The sequence below is a fragment of the Falco rusticolus genome, chromosome 4 (genome assembly GCF_015220075.1).
Source record: "Falco rusticolus isolate bFalRus1 chromosome 4, bFalRus1.pri, whole genome shotgun sequence".
Lineage (NCBI taxonomy): Eukaryota > Metazoa > Chordata > Aves > Falconiformes > Falconidae > Falco > Falco rusticolus.
The window spans coordinates 101,033,228-101,056,491 of NC_051190.1; the positions used below are offsets into that span (position 1 = coordinate 101,033,228).

The window sequence follows — 23,264 nt, forward strand, 5'->3', positions numbered from 1 at the left end:
CTATATATCTGGAATAAATTACTACATTCTTATGAACAAGCTTTCCTGTTACAGAGCACCTACTGTGTAAACAAAAGATTTTAAGACCAAGTGTGCAAACAGCACCTGCATGGTTTTTTGCCAGACTTGCTCTAATTTGTTTTCCACCTATGTTTTAAATCTACAACTTCCTATGTCCTTGTTACACCTTAAAGTTTTGTTCATCTTCACATTTGTTTCTGAAGACAAAATATCATTTGTTACTGCAAGTCTGCTAATAGTGGTCGCTTAAAAAAAAGCAGCTGCTAAAACTACAGAAACGTTTTAGCCTTGTACACTATCTTGTTCTTTGATAGCCTTGAATGTTTTTTGTTCTCGTTATAAAATAATGTAGTACTAGGATGGTCATTCTCCCTTAGCATATTCTTTAATGACATTCTTTATTTTTTAATCAGCAAAGGAAAAATGGAAAGCAATTGAGCAGGAGTTCGGTACACGAGCTGTGAAGAAGCTTAAGACAAATCAAAACAAATCAGAAGATTCTGAGCAAAAGGAACCTCACTACTATGAATTTCCTACGGTTACTACTTCAGGTGGGACTCGAAGCAAGAGCTTTCGATGTCATCCTGTAACAAAATCTGGCATCCAGCGTAAAAAAAGGAAACCCAGAACTGATCAAATTGGGTGCTTGCAAAGTGTTAGTGTGACTGCAGCTGAAAATGTGAGAAATGTATCTGCAAAATGTGATGCTGAACATTGCAAAAATGTCCTAAACCACAGTAATGGCTTGCTCTGTGCAACAGAAAAGAATCCTTTTGTGAGGCTAGAGGTCTGTAGTTATATCAATACATTTGTGAAGTCTTCAGCTAGTGAAAGTAGCAGCCATTATAAATTAAGTGGGTTCTTCCATGTAGCCCAGGATAAAAGCAAGCATGTTTTTCCTGACAGTGGTGTAGAACAGAGTGATATGAATTGCAGTGCTAGTAGAATGCGAAGTGAGAGATCACCTATAAAATGTAGTTTATTGTTTAATAAAGAAACACCTCAAAATGTAGAAGGGTGTTGTTCATGCTGTCAGAGTGAAAACGCTAAGTGTTTAAGGGGAAAAAGGTGGAGTATTGGTAGAAGGCATAGAAAAAAGATGAAAATCACTGAAAAATCGGCAGTGCAGAATGTTTTCACAGCCATAGCTCATGAATGCAGTGAGTGTGAGCTACAAACAGAAGCACCAGTTGCCACATCAAGCTCCCTTGCCGTTTTAGGAATAAATCATAAGGAAACTACTCTTTCAGCTTCATATGATCATACATCAAATCTTCATATAAGAAGACCTACTCATGAAGTACAAAATATATCAGTCTGGAGAAAGGATAGTACCAAACCACTTGCATTTGAAGATGGCTTTAAGACATCTGAGCTCTCCATGATAGCAGTAGGAGAAAACTCAAACAGTATGGCACATCGTTCTGCTGCCTCAGGTAGCCTGAGAGTGCTAGCTCAGGTCCGTGATGTTCCCAGTTGTCACAAAAGCAAGACAGATGAAAAATTGAGTAAAGTTAATAAGAAACTGCAGCAGTTTACCTGTCAAAGAACAATACCTATGACTGGTAAAAAAGTTTGGCCTTTCGAATCATGTGCCAGGACTTACAAGTGGGTTCAAAAAAATCATGGATCCATCTCGGAAGGAAAAAAGCTTTCAAGGGCTGCTTTCCAGGAGTCCTCTAGTAAAAGTAGTGTTGAAGCTGTAGGAAGCAGTGCTGTGACTGGGAATTTGAGGCTGTTGGAGTTGCATATGTCATCAGCAGAAATTAACAAAGCATCTACACATAAAATAAAGGATCCAAATACTGAATGTCTGACTTCACTTGAAACACCAGAATCCTCTTCCGTGAATATTTATGAGGCTTTGAGAAGGAGCAGTGAAAATGTGGAATCAGCAGTTAGTATGGACAGAAGTGCTGTGGCTTTTAACCATGATGATGTGCAAAAAGTTAAAACAACCTTGAATTTTACAACAAAACAGAAAGGTAAAAATAAAGAAGCTGTAACAAAGAGAGACCTGTCTGTGACAGTCCAGACAGGTAACACACACAGAGCAAACTTCAGCCATAAAGCATCAGTAGTGAACCAGACATTTTCTGATTTAAAGGGAATGAAAGGATTAAGCACTGGAAACTTGACAAAGTTCAAAATTCCTTTATGCAGAAATAAAACTGAATTCAGAAAATTGAAATCTGTCCATTCATTTGAAAGAAAAACATGTAGTCCAGTAGAAGTTCTTGACAGCATTAGTGTTTCGAGGAGGCAGCAATCAGGTGAACAGACTTTTCTGCTTAATTCTGAGGAGCAGTCTCTTACTGTCACAAGTGATGCTATGTCTACAGCTTCCATGAAGAAAGAAGTAGGTGAGATCAACAGTAAGGACTTTCAGAACGATGGCTCTGAAAACCTTTCAAATGAGATGTCTGTGCTCCCTGAGCAGTTTTCTTTATATCCACATCCTTTTCTCAATGGGCAACTAGCAGCATCTGTGCCTGATTTCCATGATACTAAATGCATACTAAAATCTAATTTTCCCAATCATTCTTGGAAAACCATTGACTGCTCTGTTTCATTAGAAATAAATGATGATAGAAAATCAAGAGAGAATCTTTCACAACACGAAAGTCAACATTTTCCAGATATTCTTGAAGCTTACGAAAAAGATGTTCTTGTCATTGATGTGATTCAAGATGACCCTGACCTTTTTGGAACAAATAATGAAAAGGAATTTGCACTTGCAGAGTGTGAAAATTGTCCTGTGAAGGCGTCCTGTACTAGCAGATGCATTGAAGACAAAAAGCAGGATGTTAAGCCTGTTATCTCAGAAAATAGAGACTCAGTAGATGATAATTTTAGGTATGCATATAATTCTTTTTATTATAGTAATTCTAAGTAATTTGTTCTCATATCAGTATACTTTGGTTGTAGTGGTCAGTCTTCCTTACAGAATTTCAGTAATTTCTGGGTTGATTTTAAATGTCAAAATTTGATTGAGGTAAGGCAGTATTCTGAATGCAAATACATTAATTGGTTCTTCGTAAGAACTAAGATAAACTCTGAATCAAAGGAAATCATGGTCCTAAAGAATTGGTTTAAACCAAGTGAAGTGGAATGTGAAAGTATAAACAAATTAAGAATATTATTTTTAATAAATAATATATTTAAATATCTGACTTGATTTGAGATAGCATGTATCCCTTTGATGGGAGATTTTTAGTTGTAAAGTTGTATAATACAGAGAAATATTTTTTACTTTCTAGGTGCAGCTTATTTTTCTGCTGGATCTGTATGAGTAAATGGTTGTCTGTACAGTAACATTCCATTCTGTCATCCTCTTTCCCTGCTTTTCTCCTATCCCCAGACATGTAAATCGTTTTCAAATCTGTAATTTGGCTGACACAATATAGATGTTTATGATTCTGCATCTTCATTCAGCAAGTTCCTGGTGTAAATTATGGGTATTAATTTTTTATGGGTTTTGAGATGATAATGAAAGTCACTGAAAGGGGAAGAGAGGTTTAAAGTAGAAACAAACTTTTGTAAAAGAGGTAGTAGTCCTTTGAGGGATAGAGGAACTAGTTAACTGTCTAGTCTGTTTTCTCTCTTAAGCTTTGATACTTGTGTTTAATTAAGGAGTTTTAAGATTAATTTTTTCATCTTACAAAGTAAACCATAAAGCTTAGATAGAAATAGTACAAGATTTTCCACTGAAGATTAGGGTTGTTTTATTGGGAGGAGTGTTTTAATTTTCTTCCTGTGCTCTTTCTGGGAGGTGTTATGTTATCCTTATTTTAAATAATGTTTTAATTATTTTCAACGTTGTACCTCCTTATAACTGCATTCACTTTTTTTACTCTTTACTCTCCTTATTCTTTCTCCTTCACTAAGCCCATGTGCCAAAGAGGAAAGGAATCTTCTTTGAGGTGCTAAACAAGTTTTTTAGACATGAGAATATAAAACTTGCAGATGTTAATAGAATAAAATTTCTACCAAAACAAGCCTCTCAAGAACAGGGCAAGTCTTTAGTAGGAGCATGCAGCTTAAGAAGCAACTAGGCTGCCTCACAGTAAATTTTTTAGTATGAGTATTCATGTTGTGTACATTTCTGTATATTATATACACTGTATAACAGAATTGAGTATTTGCTTTGTATTACCCAGGGTAATAATGGCTGTTCAGAGATGGTTTCCCACAGACTGTCCTGACAGCTCTTTCACAGAATGGAAGGCCAGAACATCTGAGCCCTTTACACTCGTGTATTAGTTATGATAGTAAAGTTTGCTATTTATATGAATACTAACTGAAAATTACTGGCTTTTGTAAGTGCTTTGTAGGGAGGACAAATATTCCCTTTAATTAGTAATGACATTGAGTTAGAGTAACATTATCACAACCATTAGATGAAAACTGAACTTGTTTGAAGTCGTATTTCAGCTTTCTTCCTGGTACCTGCTGAATTTGCTTGTCATCAGCCAAGACAAATAAAAATGCATGGTTCCTATTTCTTAAAATTTCCACTTAATCTGGTAAAGAAGCAAGCAAAATTGTCTGGTTTTGCTTTTTACCTTCCATAGTTTGATGCAAAGATCATTAGACAGTGACTGATTATAGTTGGTAACAGTCAGGAACATATTCATGTAATGACTACAAGAATATTAAAGTAGGGCAATAGACTATACCACAGCGTTATCAGGTGGCTTATGGTATAACCAGATAATGGCCATTTCATGCTATTGATTTTTTATTTTGTTGTTATTTACCAGATACAACTGGGACTTCAGCTTTGTTTGGCCAACCAAAAAAGTGATTATGCTGGTAGAGTTAGGCTCACATTGTACTACATATTTTGAAATAAAATACTGTTTTTGTTAATGTCCTTTGTTTTGTTTTGGGGTTTTTTTTTGTGTGTGGTTTGTTGGGGTTTTTTTCTTTCTTTCCAGGTGTTCTAGACTATTGTCTATATTTTCTTGTCTGGCTTCTGATTTTATACATGCTCGGTTTTGCTTCATTGCAGTATTAGTTTGTAACACCACTTCAGCCTGTCCATGTGGAACAATGAGTCAGAACTGCACTGTTGTAAACCAACTCTAATTAGTTTGTATGCATGTTTTGTTTAACCTTTGGTTACTGTTAGCCATTATACTCTAGATGAATGTAATCTAGGTAGAAGAGCAATGCAAGCACTTAATGGCTGCACAAGGTGGTTTTTGCTGAATGTTTTCGTTAACTGTATCAATACATAGCTTTTATTATCATTTTTTCAGATTAATGTTTCAGATTAGCAAGAACAGGCAGATGATGACAGAAAGAATCAGGATCTTTGCTAATACAGTTTTAGTGCATGTATGCATGGGGATAGACTTCAGAACATTACTTCTTGTGTACTGATATTTTAGTCTGGCATTGGTACAGAGCAGTAAGAACTGTATTTCTGCTAGCAGCAGGTTATTCTGAAAGTGTAGCTGGGTTGTTAAAAAGCTTTTTAAAATGTGTTCAGTGTTACTTATGAGTTCAATAGCATTTAAATTGTAATTGTAAAGGAAACGATTGGTGCCTTAATTTGTAGTTTTCTTCCAACTACAAAAATCTGAGATCTAGCAGCTTGTCAAAATGACAGTTGCTGTAATGAAGTAATACTTTTTATTGACATTTCATAGTGAAACAGTGTGAAGGATGTACCAGCTTGATTCAGGAACTGACAAGTGTTCAGTGGCAACTATTAGCCACTGTGGGTTTGTAGCTATTAGCGTGGATCCATGTTTTTGTTTGAGTTTTGAATTTAAACACCAAGACATGTTTAGCCAATGACACTTTTTATCTTTGACTGTTTGTGACCTTAAAAGCCATAGGGGTATTTTTAGTTATGAAAATTCAAGGATAGTAATTTTTGGCTTCCAAATTTCAGATAATGTGGGCACCTGTTCTTCAAAAGCAGAACATAATGGTCACAACAGTGATTGAGATACAAAATTCAAATAAGTCTTGGGGGGTTGCTATTGGTTGATTAGTTGGATTTTTTTAAGCGAACTAACCAAGCAGCCAGCAACCACAGATGCATCTAATATTGCTACACATCTGTGACCTAAAGTTTCCTACTTAACTAATTGTGCTTGTTCATGCGCCCAGAACTGATGTCTCTGACCAAGTAGTTTTAAGTAGGACAAGCAGGTTGTGTTCTTTAGTCCAGGAAGATTCAGAAAAGGCTCTGCTTGTGAATGTCATGAATGGTTTGATTCAGTTAGCATGCTCTGCCTTTTAGGGTAAGGTTATTCCTCTGGTGGTTGCATTTTAAGAAGAGAATAGTGAGTGCTGGTCACTTCCAGGCATTAGTTGCTAGTCATCAGGAAAGGATTCTGGATCTGCAGCCTGAATGGGGCTGTGAAAACTCAGGTTTCGCATATAGTTATGTTTGCCATTTTCTATTGCATACCCCCGAGTGACTCCCAACAGTGCAGGTTTTTGAATCAATCATCTGAGGTGTTTCTTTTCTCTAATGTAGGGATTTTAACTCTTAAGTGGCATCCAGTATATCTCTTCATCCCAACAGAACTAGGATGATACCTTTGAAAGCACATCAGCAGCCATTCTTGCTCTTAGGAGACTTCTGCATTTTACTCTTTTGAATAAAAAGCCTAAACTTGAATCCATTTTTCATATGCAAAATAGCAAAGTGAACACTGTGGGTTCTGTAACTTGTGCTGTAAAGAGAGATTTGCTTAAACTTAATCAGCATCATGCAAGAGCATCCCACATTCTGACATGGTCTAGTCTCTCTCCATTTCTAGATCTCTAAAAGGTGTTGACTACTTCTGATTCTGTCAGTGCTCCTAGATTTGTCAGGTTGGTGAGCAAATGCCAAGTACGGTAATAAATGTAGTTTTCTGTATGTGTTTTAGGCACCTTCTTTATGAGGGCTTACAAGGCGCTTCTGTAAATATTTCACACTACACAATTGGCAGAATCTGGTAAAGATTTGGAAGTGGGTTTTGACCTGAACATGAAGACTTTGGTCTCTTGATGCTGCTAAATATTTTCAGTTTTCAGCAATGTTTATGAAAATGACAGCTTTCTGGAACTGTCTGCACTGCAATTTTACAAAAAAGAAAGTCTGTTGTTGTTGTAGGCAAAATCACTCAAACTTTGCATTTCACATAAAATTGGGGGGGGGGGGGAGAGCCTGCAGAGAGCCTGCCTCTAATAAAAATCACTCTCATCACTGCAAAATTGCTGTAACTTATTTAACTCTGCTTCGTAATGAATCTCATGCATATACATAGGTATCTGTGCCTGAATGTTTGTGTAGTTCCAAGTTATGTGTATTGGGAAGCTTTCATTTCCACTAGGTTGTTGCAAATTTTCATTATTCCATTTTGCTAGGCAGCTTGCTGTCACTATACTTGGTGTCATTCTCCAGGTACGAGCTTCCAAAAAATCTGTGATGATGAAGTTGTTTTATGTAGTCTATATATAATGTTTTAATATCAGTGCATATAAATATCTTAAGGGGGGGGTGGCAGGAGGACGGGGCCAGGCTAGTTTCAGTGATGCCCACTGACAGGACAAGGGGCCATGGATACAAACTGCAACACAGGAACTTCCATCTGAATATGAGGAAAAACTTGTTTACTTTGAGAGCAACAGAGCCCTGGCACAGGCTGCCCGGAGAGGTTGTGGAGTCTCCTTCTCTGGAGATAGTAAAAAAAACCCTGGATGTAATTCTGTGCAACCTGCTGTAGGTGAACCGGCTATAGCAGAGGGTTGGACCAGATAATCTCCAGAGGTCCCTTCCAACCCTGACCATTCTGCGAGTCTGACTTTTCTAAAGAGGACTACTTACTTTTTAACCAATTTATCTTCAAAATAGGTGAAGTTAGTGTCTTTCTGTGAACAAATGTTTTTGTTAATCTCTTTGAGATTCATTATTATGCAAATTGTCTCAAATATAAAATTACTATAAATCATCTTTTGTAGAAACTGATGAATTGGCTTGTTAGCACAGTATTTCCATAATTTGCTATACAGAGAATCATAAAAGATTTCCCTTCTCAGTATTCTAGGCAAAAGTGAAGTGAGATAATGAGCTTTTACTGACAGATATTGGGACTTGAAATGTCTTGGTTTTACTTAGCATGTTTAGGTGTGTATCTGTAAGGATGGGCATAAGAAAGCCAAAAGAGAAGAGTTAATAACAGTCTTACAACAGTGTATTTTACGGAAGGATTCTGTCAATAGCTAAAAGTATTACTGAGATCTTTAATTTTACATAACTGGTTAGATTAATTCTGCTTTTGTGCAAGATGGAAATCTTAAATATGCGTTTTGTTCCAAACAGACACATTACCATAAAAGAATCTGGAATGTCAAATGATACTGAAAATTCCTGTGGTTGGATGCTAAAAGGTAAGAGTCTTTGGAGATTTTTTAATGCATAATCAAGAGGAGAAAGTAACCACAAAGATGTTCAGTGGCAAAACCTAGGCTTTCTACTTTCCCATAAAGTAAGAACTTGTCAGTTCAGTAGTATCTTTTTATTCTAACAGCAGCTTGTTTCCTAATGCGTATAAAATGGATGTCTTTTGAAATGGTACCAACCTGAGCCTTACAGTGAGCATCTATTTCTCTGTAGTGCTTGTCTGTTGGTAGTACTAGGTTGGGTTTTTGTTTGGTTTTGATTGTGGGTGTTTTTCCATCTCTGGTACTTTAGGCAAGGAATTCTGTTGATAAGATGATAGTAACACACCGAGTACTGTGGTAGTGCTTTGGGAGTCAGTTGGTTGTTCTCTTGTGTTCATCAGAAGACAAAATTTTATAATAAGTTTTTTTTTCCAGGTTGTACGTTTGGTTTTTCTGGATGCTATGCCCCTCTTCTGACAAACTTGGTTTTTAAGGGTGCTTATTTTTTTTAGAGAAAGATAACTTCTGACTTAACGTTTTTTTCTTCCTATTTTAAGTAGAACAGTCCAGCTAGGTAGCATGTGAATGTGATTTGTTTTGTTTTCTACAGCTTGCATACAGACCTACTACGCATGTGTCTGATGTGAAAAGTATTTCTTAGGCTGGAGGACCAGGATTTTGACTTTTAACAGAATCCCATTACTGACACTGCAGAAAGCACAGAGTGCTGAGACTGGTTTTGAAAGTTCTTGGTGTTTCTCTTTCTGGAGGCAGTTTGCTGTTAATGTAGCACTCTGCCATTATGTGTTGATTTTGCTGCAGGCTTGAAAAGTGTCTGTGACAGTACCTCTTGTGGGTTTTTTTCATATTAATGTGTTATATTTAGGTAGAAAAAGTGAGTGATTTGGGCAGTGATTTGTAGCCTCCTGGAGAAAAAGGAGTGAATAGTGACTGACTGGGGGAGAGTTACAGGCTTCAGTGATTAGAAGGCAAAATAAAAGGTAATGAGGATTTAAGAGCTCAGACACCAAGAAATAGATGCAAGTTCCCTCCCTGAGGTGTTCGGGGGCAGTACACAGTGAGGCCACTGGTGTGTAAGGAGCGAGAGGGGCCTGTGCCATGGCATCTGCAGTGCTGAGGTAATTGAAACCAAATGTGGGAGCAAGTCTTGTACTATTTAGTAACTTCTGCATTTTCTTAGACTGCTTGTTGTTTTACTTCATGCTGTAATGAAGTTTGAGGCTAAAAGTCATTTGAGTCTGTGGTGCTCGAAATAAAGAAAAAGGCTTAAGTCAGTCCTTCCCAGATAAGAGGAATTTAGGATCACATCACACTCTTAGATTAATATGCACATGGTAACTTATGTTTGGTATATGACTTTTTAAAAAGACCTGTACAGAACACAAGAAACATGCCAGGTTTTGGTAATTACTGACAATTTATGTATTTATTTAGAAATACATGTTACTGCTTTGATGTCTTGTGTTATGTAGTGAAGTCATGGCTGCTTGTCTCAGTGGCTTCAGTCTTAAGGGGCAGCAAATGCTATAGTTAAGGTATTCTAGATTACGTCAATCCTCTTCATCTTTCAAATGGAAGTGTTATGTACATTGACTTCAAGTAGATGTGTCTTGTACTGATGGTCATACAGAGACCAGTGACTGTAAGATAAAAGCCTTTCCAATAATTGATCTTTCTTCCTGTATCTGGACAATGCAGTGCAGTTGAAATTCATTCATGTGATCCGATGAAATAGCAAATTTATTTTCTATTCAGAACACTTCTATTGTACATAAACAGCTGCTTCAGAAAACCTCAGTCAGGTGTGCTGTTCATTTCCTGTGGCATCTGCAAAAGATGCTGAAGTTTCCAGACACTGAATTAATTCTCATTGCGTTTACTGTTTTACAGGAATTTGGAGTTTCTCAGAACTATCTATATTTAGTTCAGGTTTGCATCATGTCATTATGATTAACTTATCCCTTTCTCCAGCAAAGACTAACTTTCTACCTGCTTAGCAAATTACCGTACATATCTTTGGCTGTGTTTTAATAACAAAGCTTGACTGAGTTAATTTCTAAAATATTGAATTCAGTATTGTATAAATAAACCTGTTGTACTGTTCCACAGGGACTATTACAGAACATACAGCTTGGATAGAATTTTAATTGCAGATTCAGTTTAATACTTATTTGCAATGGTTGTGCTTTAAAGGTGAAATAATTTTACCTATAAATTTCACATTTAGGAAGTCCTAGGAGTTCTTAAATGTCATTAGTATTAAGGCTTTGTAATATTTAGGAAATAAAAGCTTTGTTGTCTTGTAGCATGGGAAGCATATAAAGTAATATGTTTATACATTTTCAGCTGAAGATATTAAAACCCGCAACTCCTCCAGAGGAAGTAGTCCTTTGGGAGGCATTACTGAGGACTGTCTTGAAGATGGGCAACCAAGAAAACTAGATGAACTTTTAAAGAGTTTTGACATGGGTGAAAAGGTACTGAGCAAGCATGCTTCTGTCACTAAATAGTTTAAGAAATGATAGTCCATGTAGTTGGATAATTTTAATTACTAATGCTGTTTTATCAACAAAATTCTTAATTTCCTGTAATAAAAAGAATATTAGTGTTTCATAGAATGCTGTGCTGACAGTGTAGGCTTTGCTTGACAGAACTTGATTTTTTTGTGTTGTCACTAATAATTCATCTTCAAATTTGAAATGAAACAAGGTATTGTTATATCAGTTGTTACAATAATTCTGTATTACCAATTGTATGAAAATTACTGTTCCTGGTGAACACCGAAGAGTACTACTGCGCATATGTGACATTTTTACATAACATACCTAGATTTAAAAGTCTCAGTCTCAGAAGGACAGGATGGTGTTGGAAATCTGGGAAGCTGCACAGCCATTGTGCGTCCATGGAAGATCAGTCTGTGGCTCATTACTCGGGCAGAAGGGCCATTACATTAACATACTGACTTCCTGGCTGTTCAGAGGGAAGTTAAGCCATTTTCATGCTCACAGACTTTATCTGACCTTCATACTCTCTCTGTCCTTCCTCTAGATAGTAAGTCTAGGTCTTTAAAGACTTGCTGAAGTATTCTACTATTTACTTTGATAATGGCTTGGAATTTACGACTCTCTGCCACAGAGGCATAGGTGCTGATAACATTTACTGTTTTCCACTACTTCAAGAGTGGATAATGGTTTTAACTGGGTAAGTTAAACTGTAAAATATACATGGCTAAAAACTGGTAAGTAATTGCTAAGGTAATCAAACAGCAGGGAATCAGTTTCCCTGGCAAAATCATTATTTAAAAGCAGAATAGAAACATATCCTTCAGCAAATGGAATTGGGGCTGTTAACATCTGATTCACAAAGTGAACAGCACCATTTTGTTCCCTGACCTCTTGGAGAGGGTAAAAGGGTCTGTCAAATAGTATAGGTTACTGGACATGTAGTACTTGTTGCAATATTGCCAAGTCAATCCCAATTGGTTGTGGCTTTATAAAATCAGTATCTGAATGTTTGCTTTTCTGTGCTGTGTTGGACAGCAGTAAATACATACAACTAAAGTCACCAAAGCCTCAAACTTAAGCCATAAAATACATGTTACAGCCCTTCATGTATTCCTGTATGTGGATGGAAAACTAGCTGTGTTTGGGGTGATCTTGAGTTTTGTTGTTTTGATGGCTTTTCCAACTAATAATGCTGTGAGAAGGACAAAAACTAACCATGAAAAAACCCTAAAAATATTTGGGTAACCGGTGAAGTTCGGAAATCCAATGGGAGAATATCCATCCCTAATTCTTTGGCTATCGTATATTTGTGATATAATGTGAAGTTCAAGTTACTTCACTAATAATGGATAAAACAAAGCCAGGATTCCATGACTTTGTTCTGTATCAGTCCTGTCAGATTCTCACCCCCAAATATGTTACAGGCTCTTTTTTCTCCGTATCTTTGGGGATTTTTTACCTATACACCATGGTGTGCAGCTGAGCAAAAGCCTTAGATCTCTCCTCAATACAGCTTTAAATTTTCATTAAACTTGATAGAATGTCTCTTGTGGGTTTCTACGTATCAGTCAGGTGAGTTAAAATTGGGCAGTGGGCCTAAAAATTGCTGGGCTTACCAGTGGGTGCAAAGACAAGTGAAGACAATCATGTCACCTATTTTCCAATTAAAAATCACTATTAAGATCACAGTATAATGGTAGAGTGTCCATTTAAAAAGATGATGTAAGAGTAACCTTACAGTTTTTACAGTCAGAGCTATATTATCACACCTTCCAAAAATCACAAACAGTTGTAACTCTGTAGTGTAAAGTGTAACAGGCTTAGGAGTGCTTTGTGGTATCTGAAAGTATATTTTAAATATCTTCACAGTTCAGGTTTGCAGATGGAGTGCCTGATGTTAAACAAGGAAAAAAAGGTGAAGCTGTGAACAGGTATATATATACTGTGTCCTTCATGTAACCTGTGATATTCCCCAGTTACTGTACAAACGAAATGCAGTGTTTTTACCAAAACACCATCAGCATTTTCATTCCATTTTCCTATGTTATTGTGACTATGTGATGAAGAAAATAAATATGTGAAATAATACAGTTTCACTGTGCAGAGTACAAGACAAGTATAGTCATAGCCTGACAGGAAGATAGAGGCTATTTTGTCTTTTGGCTGGTGATGAAATATGTCCAGTTCATGCCAGTGTCCCACCTTGGCATCTTGGTGTGAATGCGGCATAAAATACATTTCCAGCCACAGTAGCACTTACCAGAACTTTAAAAAAAACCAAAACAGTCAATGAAATTTTCAGCTTTCTTTTCTGCTTTTTGGACTTTCTAAACTGATGGAAGAAGTGAAAGATCTCATTCAGAGTCAGGCTGACAAATATCTGAACAGCAGTAGAAAAAAGGCTCTTAAAAACGTGGCATGTAGAGTTAAGCATGTGCTTTACTCTTTCGCTAGCTTCAAGCTGTGCTTAACAGTGTTTATTGTATGTACAACCTGAAGTGTCAGACTAAGAAACTTCCGTTCAACATCAACCCAAAAATGAAGCAGAGTAAGACTTTGTAGAAAAAAGTATACTTAACTGATGGAATACTTGAAGTAATTAGAAGAGAAATAACAGATATTTCTGAGTCATTTTCACAATAATCAGGAAACCTTAGCTGGCATAGAAGAGGGTATTGCTCTTGTGCAGCACCACTCACATTTCTGTGACAGACTTGAAGTGTATTAGAGGTCTGTTATGTGGAGAATATTGCATCTTTTTATTAATCCACTAGAGAGCTCCAAGCTCCTCCTTCTGCTAAAACACCCATTTAAATGTACCTTAGTAGCATAAGTAGTTCTTTATGCTATAGAATAAGTAGATTATGCTGGATAAAATATGTTTGTGCAAGTGATGCTGCATTACTTCACTTCCTTAGTTGAAATGCAGCACTCTGCCGTTAGAGCAGAGGCATTTATTCCTTCATTTGGAGGCAAACTGTTTTCTCTAGTTTTAGTCAAAATGTTACTATTGCAAAGGTTCATGTAGAAGAAAGCGTAGGTACTGTTCTTATTTGGCAAACTCTGCTTCTAGTGATGCTGTTACTCAAAAGAAATTTCTTGTAGAGCTATATAGTTCACAGTTCCTGGCACAACTGTGTGTAGTTTCATGTCTAGATTAAAAAGAGAGCTGAGATTGTTATTCTGAAGGTAAACTGCTGTGTAAATCCTGTTGTGTCAGATCTGAGGTTGGCATCACAAGGAAACATAAAAAAACCTTTGCATGGTAACTTGAACATTCTGAGTAACTAGATCTGCAGATTCTTTTCCTCTAGAGACCAATACAATACATTGACTAGAATAAAAACAAAGATTGATATTGAAGAATTTAGGTTTATTAGGTAAAATTTATTCCTCTCTTCTGTAAAATTTTTATTTCAAACTGGATTAAAAACAGCCTGCAATTTAGGAAAGATTTGAATTATCCTGGCTATGAGAAGTATTAAATAGCTAGAATTTGCCCCTCACAGGGGATAGCAAGTCTGTTTCTGTCTGCAAACCTCAAACAGGCTGAAATGTCCTTTATACTGAACCTAGATTCTTAATTGAAGGGGGAGGGGAGGAAGATCTCATGAAAGGGGATTATTTTTTGCTGTGGCTTTATTTACAAATAAAGAGATAACATTAAGTATTTTGCTAGCAAAATTTGTAGCTGATTTTGGAAAATGTCACATTTTAGTAGTTTAATTATCCAGAATGTACATATTTGGGAATAGTTAAAGGCAGAAGGGTCTTTAACTGGAGTTTTCTTTGAAATCACCTAAATCATCTGCTGAGTAGAGTCAGTTATTAGGAAAGAAAACAGTTGGCTCTTCAAATGTAAGTTGAAAAGCTTTGTGGATTACTCCTTTGGCAGATACTACATAACATACTAGTGAAAAGTAGATGCTTCTTCAGAGGTGACAGAAATCATCTCAATCTTCCTGTCAGCATAGTGGGGAAAAAACGTGGAAGTGTTTTTCATATAGTTATACTTTAGGACAGAATAATCTCAGTTAAGAACATAATCAGATTGGACCAGGTAGTGAGAGTAATGAAAGTAAAGTTGGTGGGACTGTTAGCTATTTAAATTTACAAGAAGTTTTGAGGTGTTGTGTAAATTGTTGAAGAAATTCTCACCTTTTATACACATAATCCCCCTTTTCAGGCTTCACTATATGGGAGAAGCACCTTTTTAATTTGATTAAACAAATTTATTGTTTTTTAATACTCAACAGTGGCTGTAAATACAAAGATCTTGTGAGCTGTGAATTACTACCAGGATCGTCATTGCATGCCCCGAAAGTAAATGTCCTCAGTGAAGCTACAGTGATGAAATCCCGGACAACCCTGGATGGTATCATGTGCTGTATTGGTGAACCCTACAGAATTTATTTTTACATGTGTTTTCCTATAAAATCTTAAGGAATTTATTCAATTCCTGAAGGCATTGTCTGGATTTTGGTTTAGTTTGCATACATAGAAGCAGAAATGCAAGCTCTCATATGATAGGTTAGTGAGGTTTTGGGGGTTATGTTGGGGTTTTTAGCAGAACCCTATTTGGTAGGATCAAGTAGCAATCATTCTGTCTTGATGTTTATGGTTCTCAGATACTTTAATGGTACAGCTGTGCCTGCGTTCTTAGTCTTCTGACACGTTATGTTTGAACCATGTTGTTGGCAAGTAACATGGTTTTCTCTGTTTGTGGTCAGAGAATGTAAGTGCAGATTGTCTTGATTGTTTGTTACCTGTTACCTACCCACCCTGCTGAAGGTCAGAATTTTGTTGTTTATGCCAATTCAAATGTTTGTGAGGCATTTGCTAGACAGGATCAAGGAAATATCTAGATTTAATAAGCAGCACTTCATTTTGACCTGGTAAATTTCACACCTGGGACAGATACCTCTTAAGTGTGTCTGCTGCCAGAGAAATTGTAATATAATAGAACTGTAGTTGGTTTCCTTCTCTTTGTCTCTGCACATAACAACTCTGGCATTTAGCTTTACATAAATGCATTGTTTTATTTGGCATTGCAGATAGAGAAAACCAGGAATTGATTACTTATGGATAGATGCTTCATTCTGTTTCTTTGCAACAGCTGTTTTGGGAATTATGTTTTTAGAATTATTGGTTAGTATGGATGTTTATAAACGTAGATTTCCAGAATTGAGATCAGACGTTCTTGCTTAGTTTCATATTATACTCCCAGTCTGAGCTTGCCAGAACAATTTTATCATCATGTAGTTTACCAATATTTTCAGGAAGTGCAAGAAACATAGATGCTATAAAACACAACTGTAAAATACGTCTCTAGACTACACTTGTTTGAAATTGCTCATGTCTTTGGCCTTAGAAGTGTTGTATACACCTTCTGAAGAGTTCTCCTAAATCTTCCTCCCTAAATCATTTGAAACTGTTGCCAAAGCGAGAGTTCCTGGGCTAGGAGAGGGCAAGCCAGCCTTTTTTTTCCCCCAGAACTGTGCCAGTAGGATGGGCTATTTCACTTTAGTGCCTGCTCCCCTGCAAATTTCATATACAATCGGCAGGGAGAGTACAAACTTTTGAAAGGACCTGGTCAGAAACTCTGTGCTGTGGCGACGGCAAGAATCTGGAGGAAAGAATTCTGAGCTCAATTTCCCAGTGGCATTTTTCTGCAGCTAATGGTTGACTGTTTCCTCAAGTCTTTTCCTATCACTAAATGTATCCAGTCCTGAATCTACCAAATTGCCCACCATCACTGCACAAAATTATGCAGCTGTGATTGTACGTAACACTTAGATATTTAATTGTTTTGTGTTGTATTTCTCCTTCCTATCTTGTGATAGTCATATCTGTTAGAAAGACATGCACGTTAAGAACCATGTAGGTAGGGCAGGTCTCTAGTAGAACACAGATCGTTACTGGATGCTCTTCTGCACTCTGACTAGTTTGTCAGAAAGAGCTAAGCACCCTGCCTTTTGAATACACAGTTCTTTAAAGGGGCCAGAGGGAACCCTAGAAAGCAAAGCATTTAAAAGCGCTCCTTTCTCTTTAGATATGGAGTTGAATATTCAAACTTTTATGTTCCATTAACACTATTCATTTTTCAGAGAAATAAATCTGGTATCAGTAATAATTAAAAGTTCTAAAACAAAGTTTCATGGTTAAGAGACCAGTAACTTACATTGGGCTTAAGCTTGATATTGCACTGCTTAAAAGAGAGCAGGAAATGTTTTATTTCAGTTCTGGAAAAATAGCTATTTATAGCTAGTGATGTGGGAATGCAAAGATTACTAATATAGATGCGGTGGGGTCCTTTTGAAATTAAAACTTCAGGATATTTTAATTCCATTTCTTATCTCTGTAAGTTAGATTAAAAACCTTTGATAAAGTAGTGAAGTTTTTAAAATAAACGTTCTTACTCTTGAAGTTTCTGTGGAGTCTCAGTTTTAAGATAATTAAGAAAACTAACTTAAATTACTGGCTTTAGATTGTATTAATCAAATTTTCATCCATAATTTCTGTGACTTGAAGGAACTGTAAATATAAAGGAAAACAAGATAAATGAGAGTGGTTTCAGTATGATTTGTTTTATTACATGATACATTTATTGCCCTCGTCCCAATTTTTAGATTACAGATTTTCAGGAAGAAGTCCTATACTGCCATTGCAAAAGTATGGAGATTCTGAGCCATGGAAGATGGAAAAAAATGCAGTTGTGAGTAGTTAAATCCTTAATGGTTTCTGATCCTTTGCCACTAATTTTTTTTATGGACATTCAGACAGTTCTCCATATATCTAGTCAGAAATTACGAATCTGTGTATGTTTATGTTGCTACTGCTCTAAAGATGTTATCACTGAGTAAAGACAATTTCTGAGAACAAAATCAATGAGGGGACAGCTGTTCACTGGAGATTTGTTGATTTCTATTTCCAGCTTAAGCAGTATCAAATAATGCTTTTGGCTTTATTGTTTTTGTAGAACTGAAAAGCAGACAAGGTTTCATGTGTTTAAGACAGACTGCATTATCCATTATGCTGGGCACTGAAAAAGGGTAAAGGAAATTGATGCCCCAGAATTCTCAGACTGTTACACAGAGCCATGCAAGAGTTAGTCACCTTTCTTCCTCCCCTCTACTCATTGTCTGTCTCATTTAGCAGTTCTTGCATTCTCGCTGTGGTCTTCAACACAGATTTTTGTCACATTGGACGCTAACATGACATGACAAGGGATTGATCTGGGTCCGCTTTGAAATGCTGCACATATAGTATAGAAATGAGGGTTGTTTCAAAGGTTGAATTATAGATCATGTATTCTTTGCTTTTGTTTATAATTTGTAGGTATTTTGAAATTCTGAAAAAAAAAATGAGTATGTTTGCTTTCAAAAATATTACCTGTTAGTTTTTTTCTGCTTGTTCCAATTTTATTTTATTTTAGGCTTCTCATTCAGTCCAGCAGATCCTCGAGATGATTGAATTGCCCCGTAAATATTGCAGATTTTATTTCATGACTTTGCGTGGGTGTGAAAGAAGAAAATGTTGGTTTGGGCATGTTCCTCAACAAGGGGATGAAAAGGTAAAGAAATATAATGAAGAAAGGAACGGATTGTAAGTGTGAACGCTTTTTAAATGCAAAATGACATCTCCTCTGTTCATTTATATACAGAAAGGGAATAAAGTTCAGAGATTGATGGATCAAAAGCATGTTCAGCAATTCTTCCTCTCAAGTTTGTTTAAAAGAAAATGGTAGAATTTTGAACTAGTAGATTTTTTTAAGAGAACAGACATCAGCAAAAGAGCAAGAATTAGGCTGTATGAATGTAGAGTAGTAAAACAGGGAAGTTCTGAGACATTTCTATGCCAAGCATACAGAGACCTGTAAGCAAACCCAGACTTTGTATGTATTCTTAAAGTCAAAAGCCACCTATGGTATATTACTTTCTGCAAATCTTCTGCAACAGGGAAGTGTTTGTTTAAAGATGCTGTAATCTCCTTAAATGGAGCAACAATTCTCATAATACTTGCAGGCAAAAATACTTTTCCTGTGGTGGGCAAACTAGATGTGTTTTCAAATGATTTGGCAAAGAAATTATGAGTCTGTAAAACTTGCAGGAACTGTGCAGGGCAAGCTAATTGTGCTGTCATGTAATAACATTTTGGAACTGGCTGTATGAATCCAAGACTTACATGGTTCTGTAAGTCACTCAGAAGCAAACAAAAACATTAAAACAAGTAAACAAAGTCAAATGCCTAAACTTGTCACCATCAGGTCTTACACAATTGATTTCTTGTCTGTCATCTTATTGGTATGAGTACAATTTTAATCATCGATGTCAGTAAGTAAGAAATTACAGAATCAAAACATAAAAAATTGTTGGTGAACCTGTTAGACATAAATACTAAAAAAAAAGTATCTAAAGGAGCTTATCCATCTCTTTGATATCTTAAATACACTGTGTCAGAATTTTTAAAATACATCAGTGTAATTTGGTTTTATTTTTCTTAATGTTTTCTCTTTTCCTTTTTATGTCTCAAAAAGACCTGTTGCTTTTTTCTAATGCTTTGTAACCCCTTTGAAAATTTATATGACAGCTTAAAAATACTAAGATAATGCAAGAGTAATTTTGCATGGGATGTTTTCCCTTTTCCTCAATTGTTGAATATCTTTGGCAGGCTGTAGTGCATATCAGTAATTTTGAGCCAGTTTGTATGAATTACTGTGATTTGTAGTGCTTCATTATATACAAACACATTAAAGAATTAAATTATTTGTCTAAAACTATTAAATTCCATCAGATTTTAGTTGTGCTGCAGCACTCCAGCACACTTACTGTTCTGCCCACCAAACCTAGCCTGATTTTCTTGGTAGTCTGGAAGTTTACTTAGGGATTTGTTTGTTTGTGTATTTATTTAATTTTTTAGAAATGTCCATGTAAAAATTAAAATAGGCCAAGCACCTCACGGTGGCACCAAAGTACATAAATGGAAGACAGGTAAAGCCGCAACAAAGTCATCTATTCAAATACAGGGGAGCTAAATTTTTTCAGGAACTGTTACACAGACTGGTAGTCTGCTTGCTTAGTACTATGCTTTCAGTGATGATCTTTAACAGAGTTCTTGGAGAGAAGTGCCTTTCCCTGGAATGGATGTTCCTTCCTTCTCATTAAGTAACTGGCTGATGATTTAACACTTCACAGTTGTGGCTGGTCACACAACACAGCAGTGATTTAATTCATAAAAACATCTTCTGTTTTGAAAAGAATACTCTTGAGCTCAGCCAGTTCAAGTTACCAGGTTGGGGTGTTTTTTTTAAGTTCCCTATAATTGCAACAGTGAAATCTCTTTTGCGTTATGAAAAGTAAACAAAACTATTAAAACGGTGTTTTAAATACTCCCCAAAGTATTTAAGGGGGGTTGAATATGCAGGGATGTAGGGGAGGGATCTTAACAATGTGTATGTATATGAGGGTTGGAGGGGATAAAGAAGGTGAAGCCGCACTCTTCTCAGTGGTTCGAGAGGAAGAGACAGCGGCCATAAATTGAAATTACAGGAAATTGTTTGGCTTGAATGATGCTTCAGACTGTAGCTTAGATAATAATTGCACAGTTAGATAACTGGTTTGAAAATCTGGTTTTATGCAAACTGTATTTCTCTGATTTTATTTTAGTTTTTTGCACCTTACTCATTAACTTTTTTGGACTTCTTTCCACTAAAGAAATGTTCACTTGTAGTGACTTCTTACTCTCTTTTTCCTTGATCCTGTGAACCTCTAACTGGAAACAAACAGGATATAGAATAGGAAGATTTCTTTCTTCATTAGTGTCATCTTGCAACTTCAGGGCCTTGGGCTGTGTTTTTTTTTAACCTGGCTTCCTAAAGAAATGAGACTGAAGGCTGTACTGTCCTTTTGTTACTGTCTCTAACTGCCTTTAAATAATTTTTGAACCTCTTGGTCAGTTTCAGCCACATTTAATGTGGAGTGTGTGTCTCAAAAATGCCACAGGTTTTATAAACAAAAACTCTTGTGAAAAGGTTCCTGGTTTTGATCTCGCTGAGTGAGGTATGGGATTTCCCTCCTTACTAAACATCAGAGTGCACACTGAGTGGGAGATGCTGAAGGATTTCCTAAATTCTGGTGCTTGTTTTTCTAATTTAAGCACCTCTGTATTACTGTAGCAGAACTGTGTTTTACTGGACAGTTGGTTGCTTGTATAAGATACATTGCCCTTTATTACAGTTTTTTATTAAATTATCGTGTTAAATGAGTTGTGGAATCAACTGATAAGGGACAGAATGGTGTGATCTACACTATCTTTTGAAAATGGGAATTGTTACTGTTAGGTACCTTCATTTGAAATCTATTATGGTTAACTCAAAATTTAGAGATTCTCACATTTTTACATGGTTTGTAGGTTCAGTTACACCTTTTAAAATTGAAACAACTAAATCAACTGAAGCTTCCCAGAAGCTATAAATGAGTAACACATTTAGTTTCTTTTATGAATGTAAAGTAACATGTCCCATGATCAAATACTACTATGACTGGATTTTCCAAGCAATTTCACTAATACTTGGAACAGTCAGAGCTCCAGATGCAGTCTTGGCTTTTTTTGGGAGTCAGTCCAAAGAAGAAGGAAAACAGATTCCAAAAGAAAGCAAACTAATTTACATACTGTAAGCATGTGCTAAAGTTTGTTTTGGAAATGCCCTCAGCCACCTGGGGTTGTAGATTTGGATTACATGAGTGCCATTCATATATATTAATGATCAAAAATTCTAATGATTTTCTGAAGTATATCTTAGACTATAGTTCAAAAGCATTATGACACTGTTTCAGAATAAAACCAATAAGCTTTATTTATACTCAACATACAGATACTGGTTTTATGTTCTTTGACTTGATGATCTGAACAGGTTAATGGTTTTTAAAAAACAATGATGTCTTGGCCACAAGCCAGTGTCTTCTGCTTTGATGATATTTCATTTGCTGTGTAACAAACTTCATTAGCGTGTCCTGTTTCATTTTGAAGTTGCATGTAAAAATTAACCTGACTCCATTCTATCATAACATGACTACTATTTTAGGGTGGTCTCCATCTCTTGATTTTTCATTATTTCACTAAATAGTATTAAATATGACCCAGTTACATTGCTGTGAGAAAGACTGTAAATGTTCCAGAAGTGACAGAGGGTATCTGAAAGGGTGGGTGTTTTTTCCTGACTTAGAATTCTAAGATTGAATCTCAGCAGTCTTTATTTCTTCATAAGTATCACAAAGCTGACAGCTTAAGATTTTAAGACAAGAATGATCCAATACCAAATAACATATTAAAATATCTAGGTGTGGATTTTTTTTTTTGATCAAGTAGGTCTGGGGTGAAGTGGTTCACTAAATCAAGTTAGTTCTGAGGTTTTTATTCTGTGTCCTTACAAGTGATTCTCTATTACCAAAGGATGAGTGTTACCAACTTGATTTCTAGATGATTTTTGACTACTTGGTACATTCACATAACTTTTGTTTATCATGTTTTCACTTTCAGCTTTTTGCTTCCCTTTCTCTGTTTACAGTCTGCTACATTTATACAAATTCCAAAGTAACTGTATTTTCAGATTTTTTTTTGTTTGTTTGCTGTGAGTGTATACACACATACATGCAGCTGTGGTTACAGCAGATCCTTTCCCACACATTTTGTCTACACTATTTTTCTATTTGATTTGCTGTCCTTTTGACAGCACCTTTGCCTATGGACCCAGTTCCCTTCTTATGCGATTTGTCAGTACGTATGGGTTAAAGAGAAGCAATGTAAAGCTTGTTTCCTTACAGAACTCATGTTTGTGGGTAGTTCTTGTTTGGCATAAACAGAGGTAACATTTTACTATGGTGGGTTTTTTTATCTTTTTCTAGATTTGCATGGCAATACTTAGGACATACATTAGTATCAAAGAATCAAGCCTTCTAAAACGTGCAGGTATGATACAGTAGAAGCTTTTGATGTATCTTTGTTACTTAGATTATTTAAAGCAAATAGTCTGTCATTTGCTTTATGAGAGAAATGAGTGCCACTTCAACAGTAAATAAGAAGTTCTGATTTTGAAGGAATACATCCAATCGACGTGTTTTCATATTCCAATTTCCCATTGAGGCTAGGTATTTAGATATGCAGTTACCCCAGGAGGCTGTTATAAATGGTACTTCCACGGAAGATGAACTTAGCCTGAATGGAACTAGCCTTGAGAGTAGAAATGAACTGTAGAAGAGTAGAAATGGAGAGTAGAAAAGTAACTGGGGCAGGAGAGAGGTTTAACAAAACCAAAATTTTGTTAAG

At 36.2% G+C, this 23,264-nt stretch overlaps 1 protein-coding gene across 1 annotated transcript in view; it reads left to right on the top strand.

Annotated features, from left to right (window-relative positions):
* TOPAZ1 (testis and ovary specific PAZ domain containing 1) overlaps positions 1-23,264 on the top strand; it is a 42,577-nt gene that overhangs the window by 2,483 nt on the left and 16,830 nt on the right. Inside the window, exons 2-7 of the mRNA XM_037383852.1 lie at positions 435-2,877; positions 8,354-8,421; positions 10,783-10,934; positions 17,509-17,655; positions 18,376-18,513; positions 22,844-22,907. Coding sequence (XP_037239749.1) covers positions 435-2,877; positions 8,354-8,421; positions 10,783-10,934; positions 17,509-17,655; positions 18,376-18,513; positions 22,844-22,907 — 3,012 coding nt within the window. The remainder of the gene's footprint in view (positions 1-434; positions 2,878-8,353; positions 8,422-10,782; positions 10,935-17,508; positions 17,656-18,375; positions 18,514-22,843; positions 22,908-23,264) is intronic.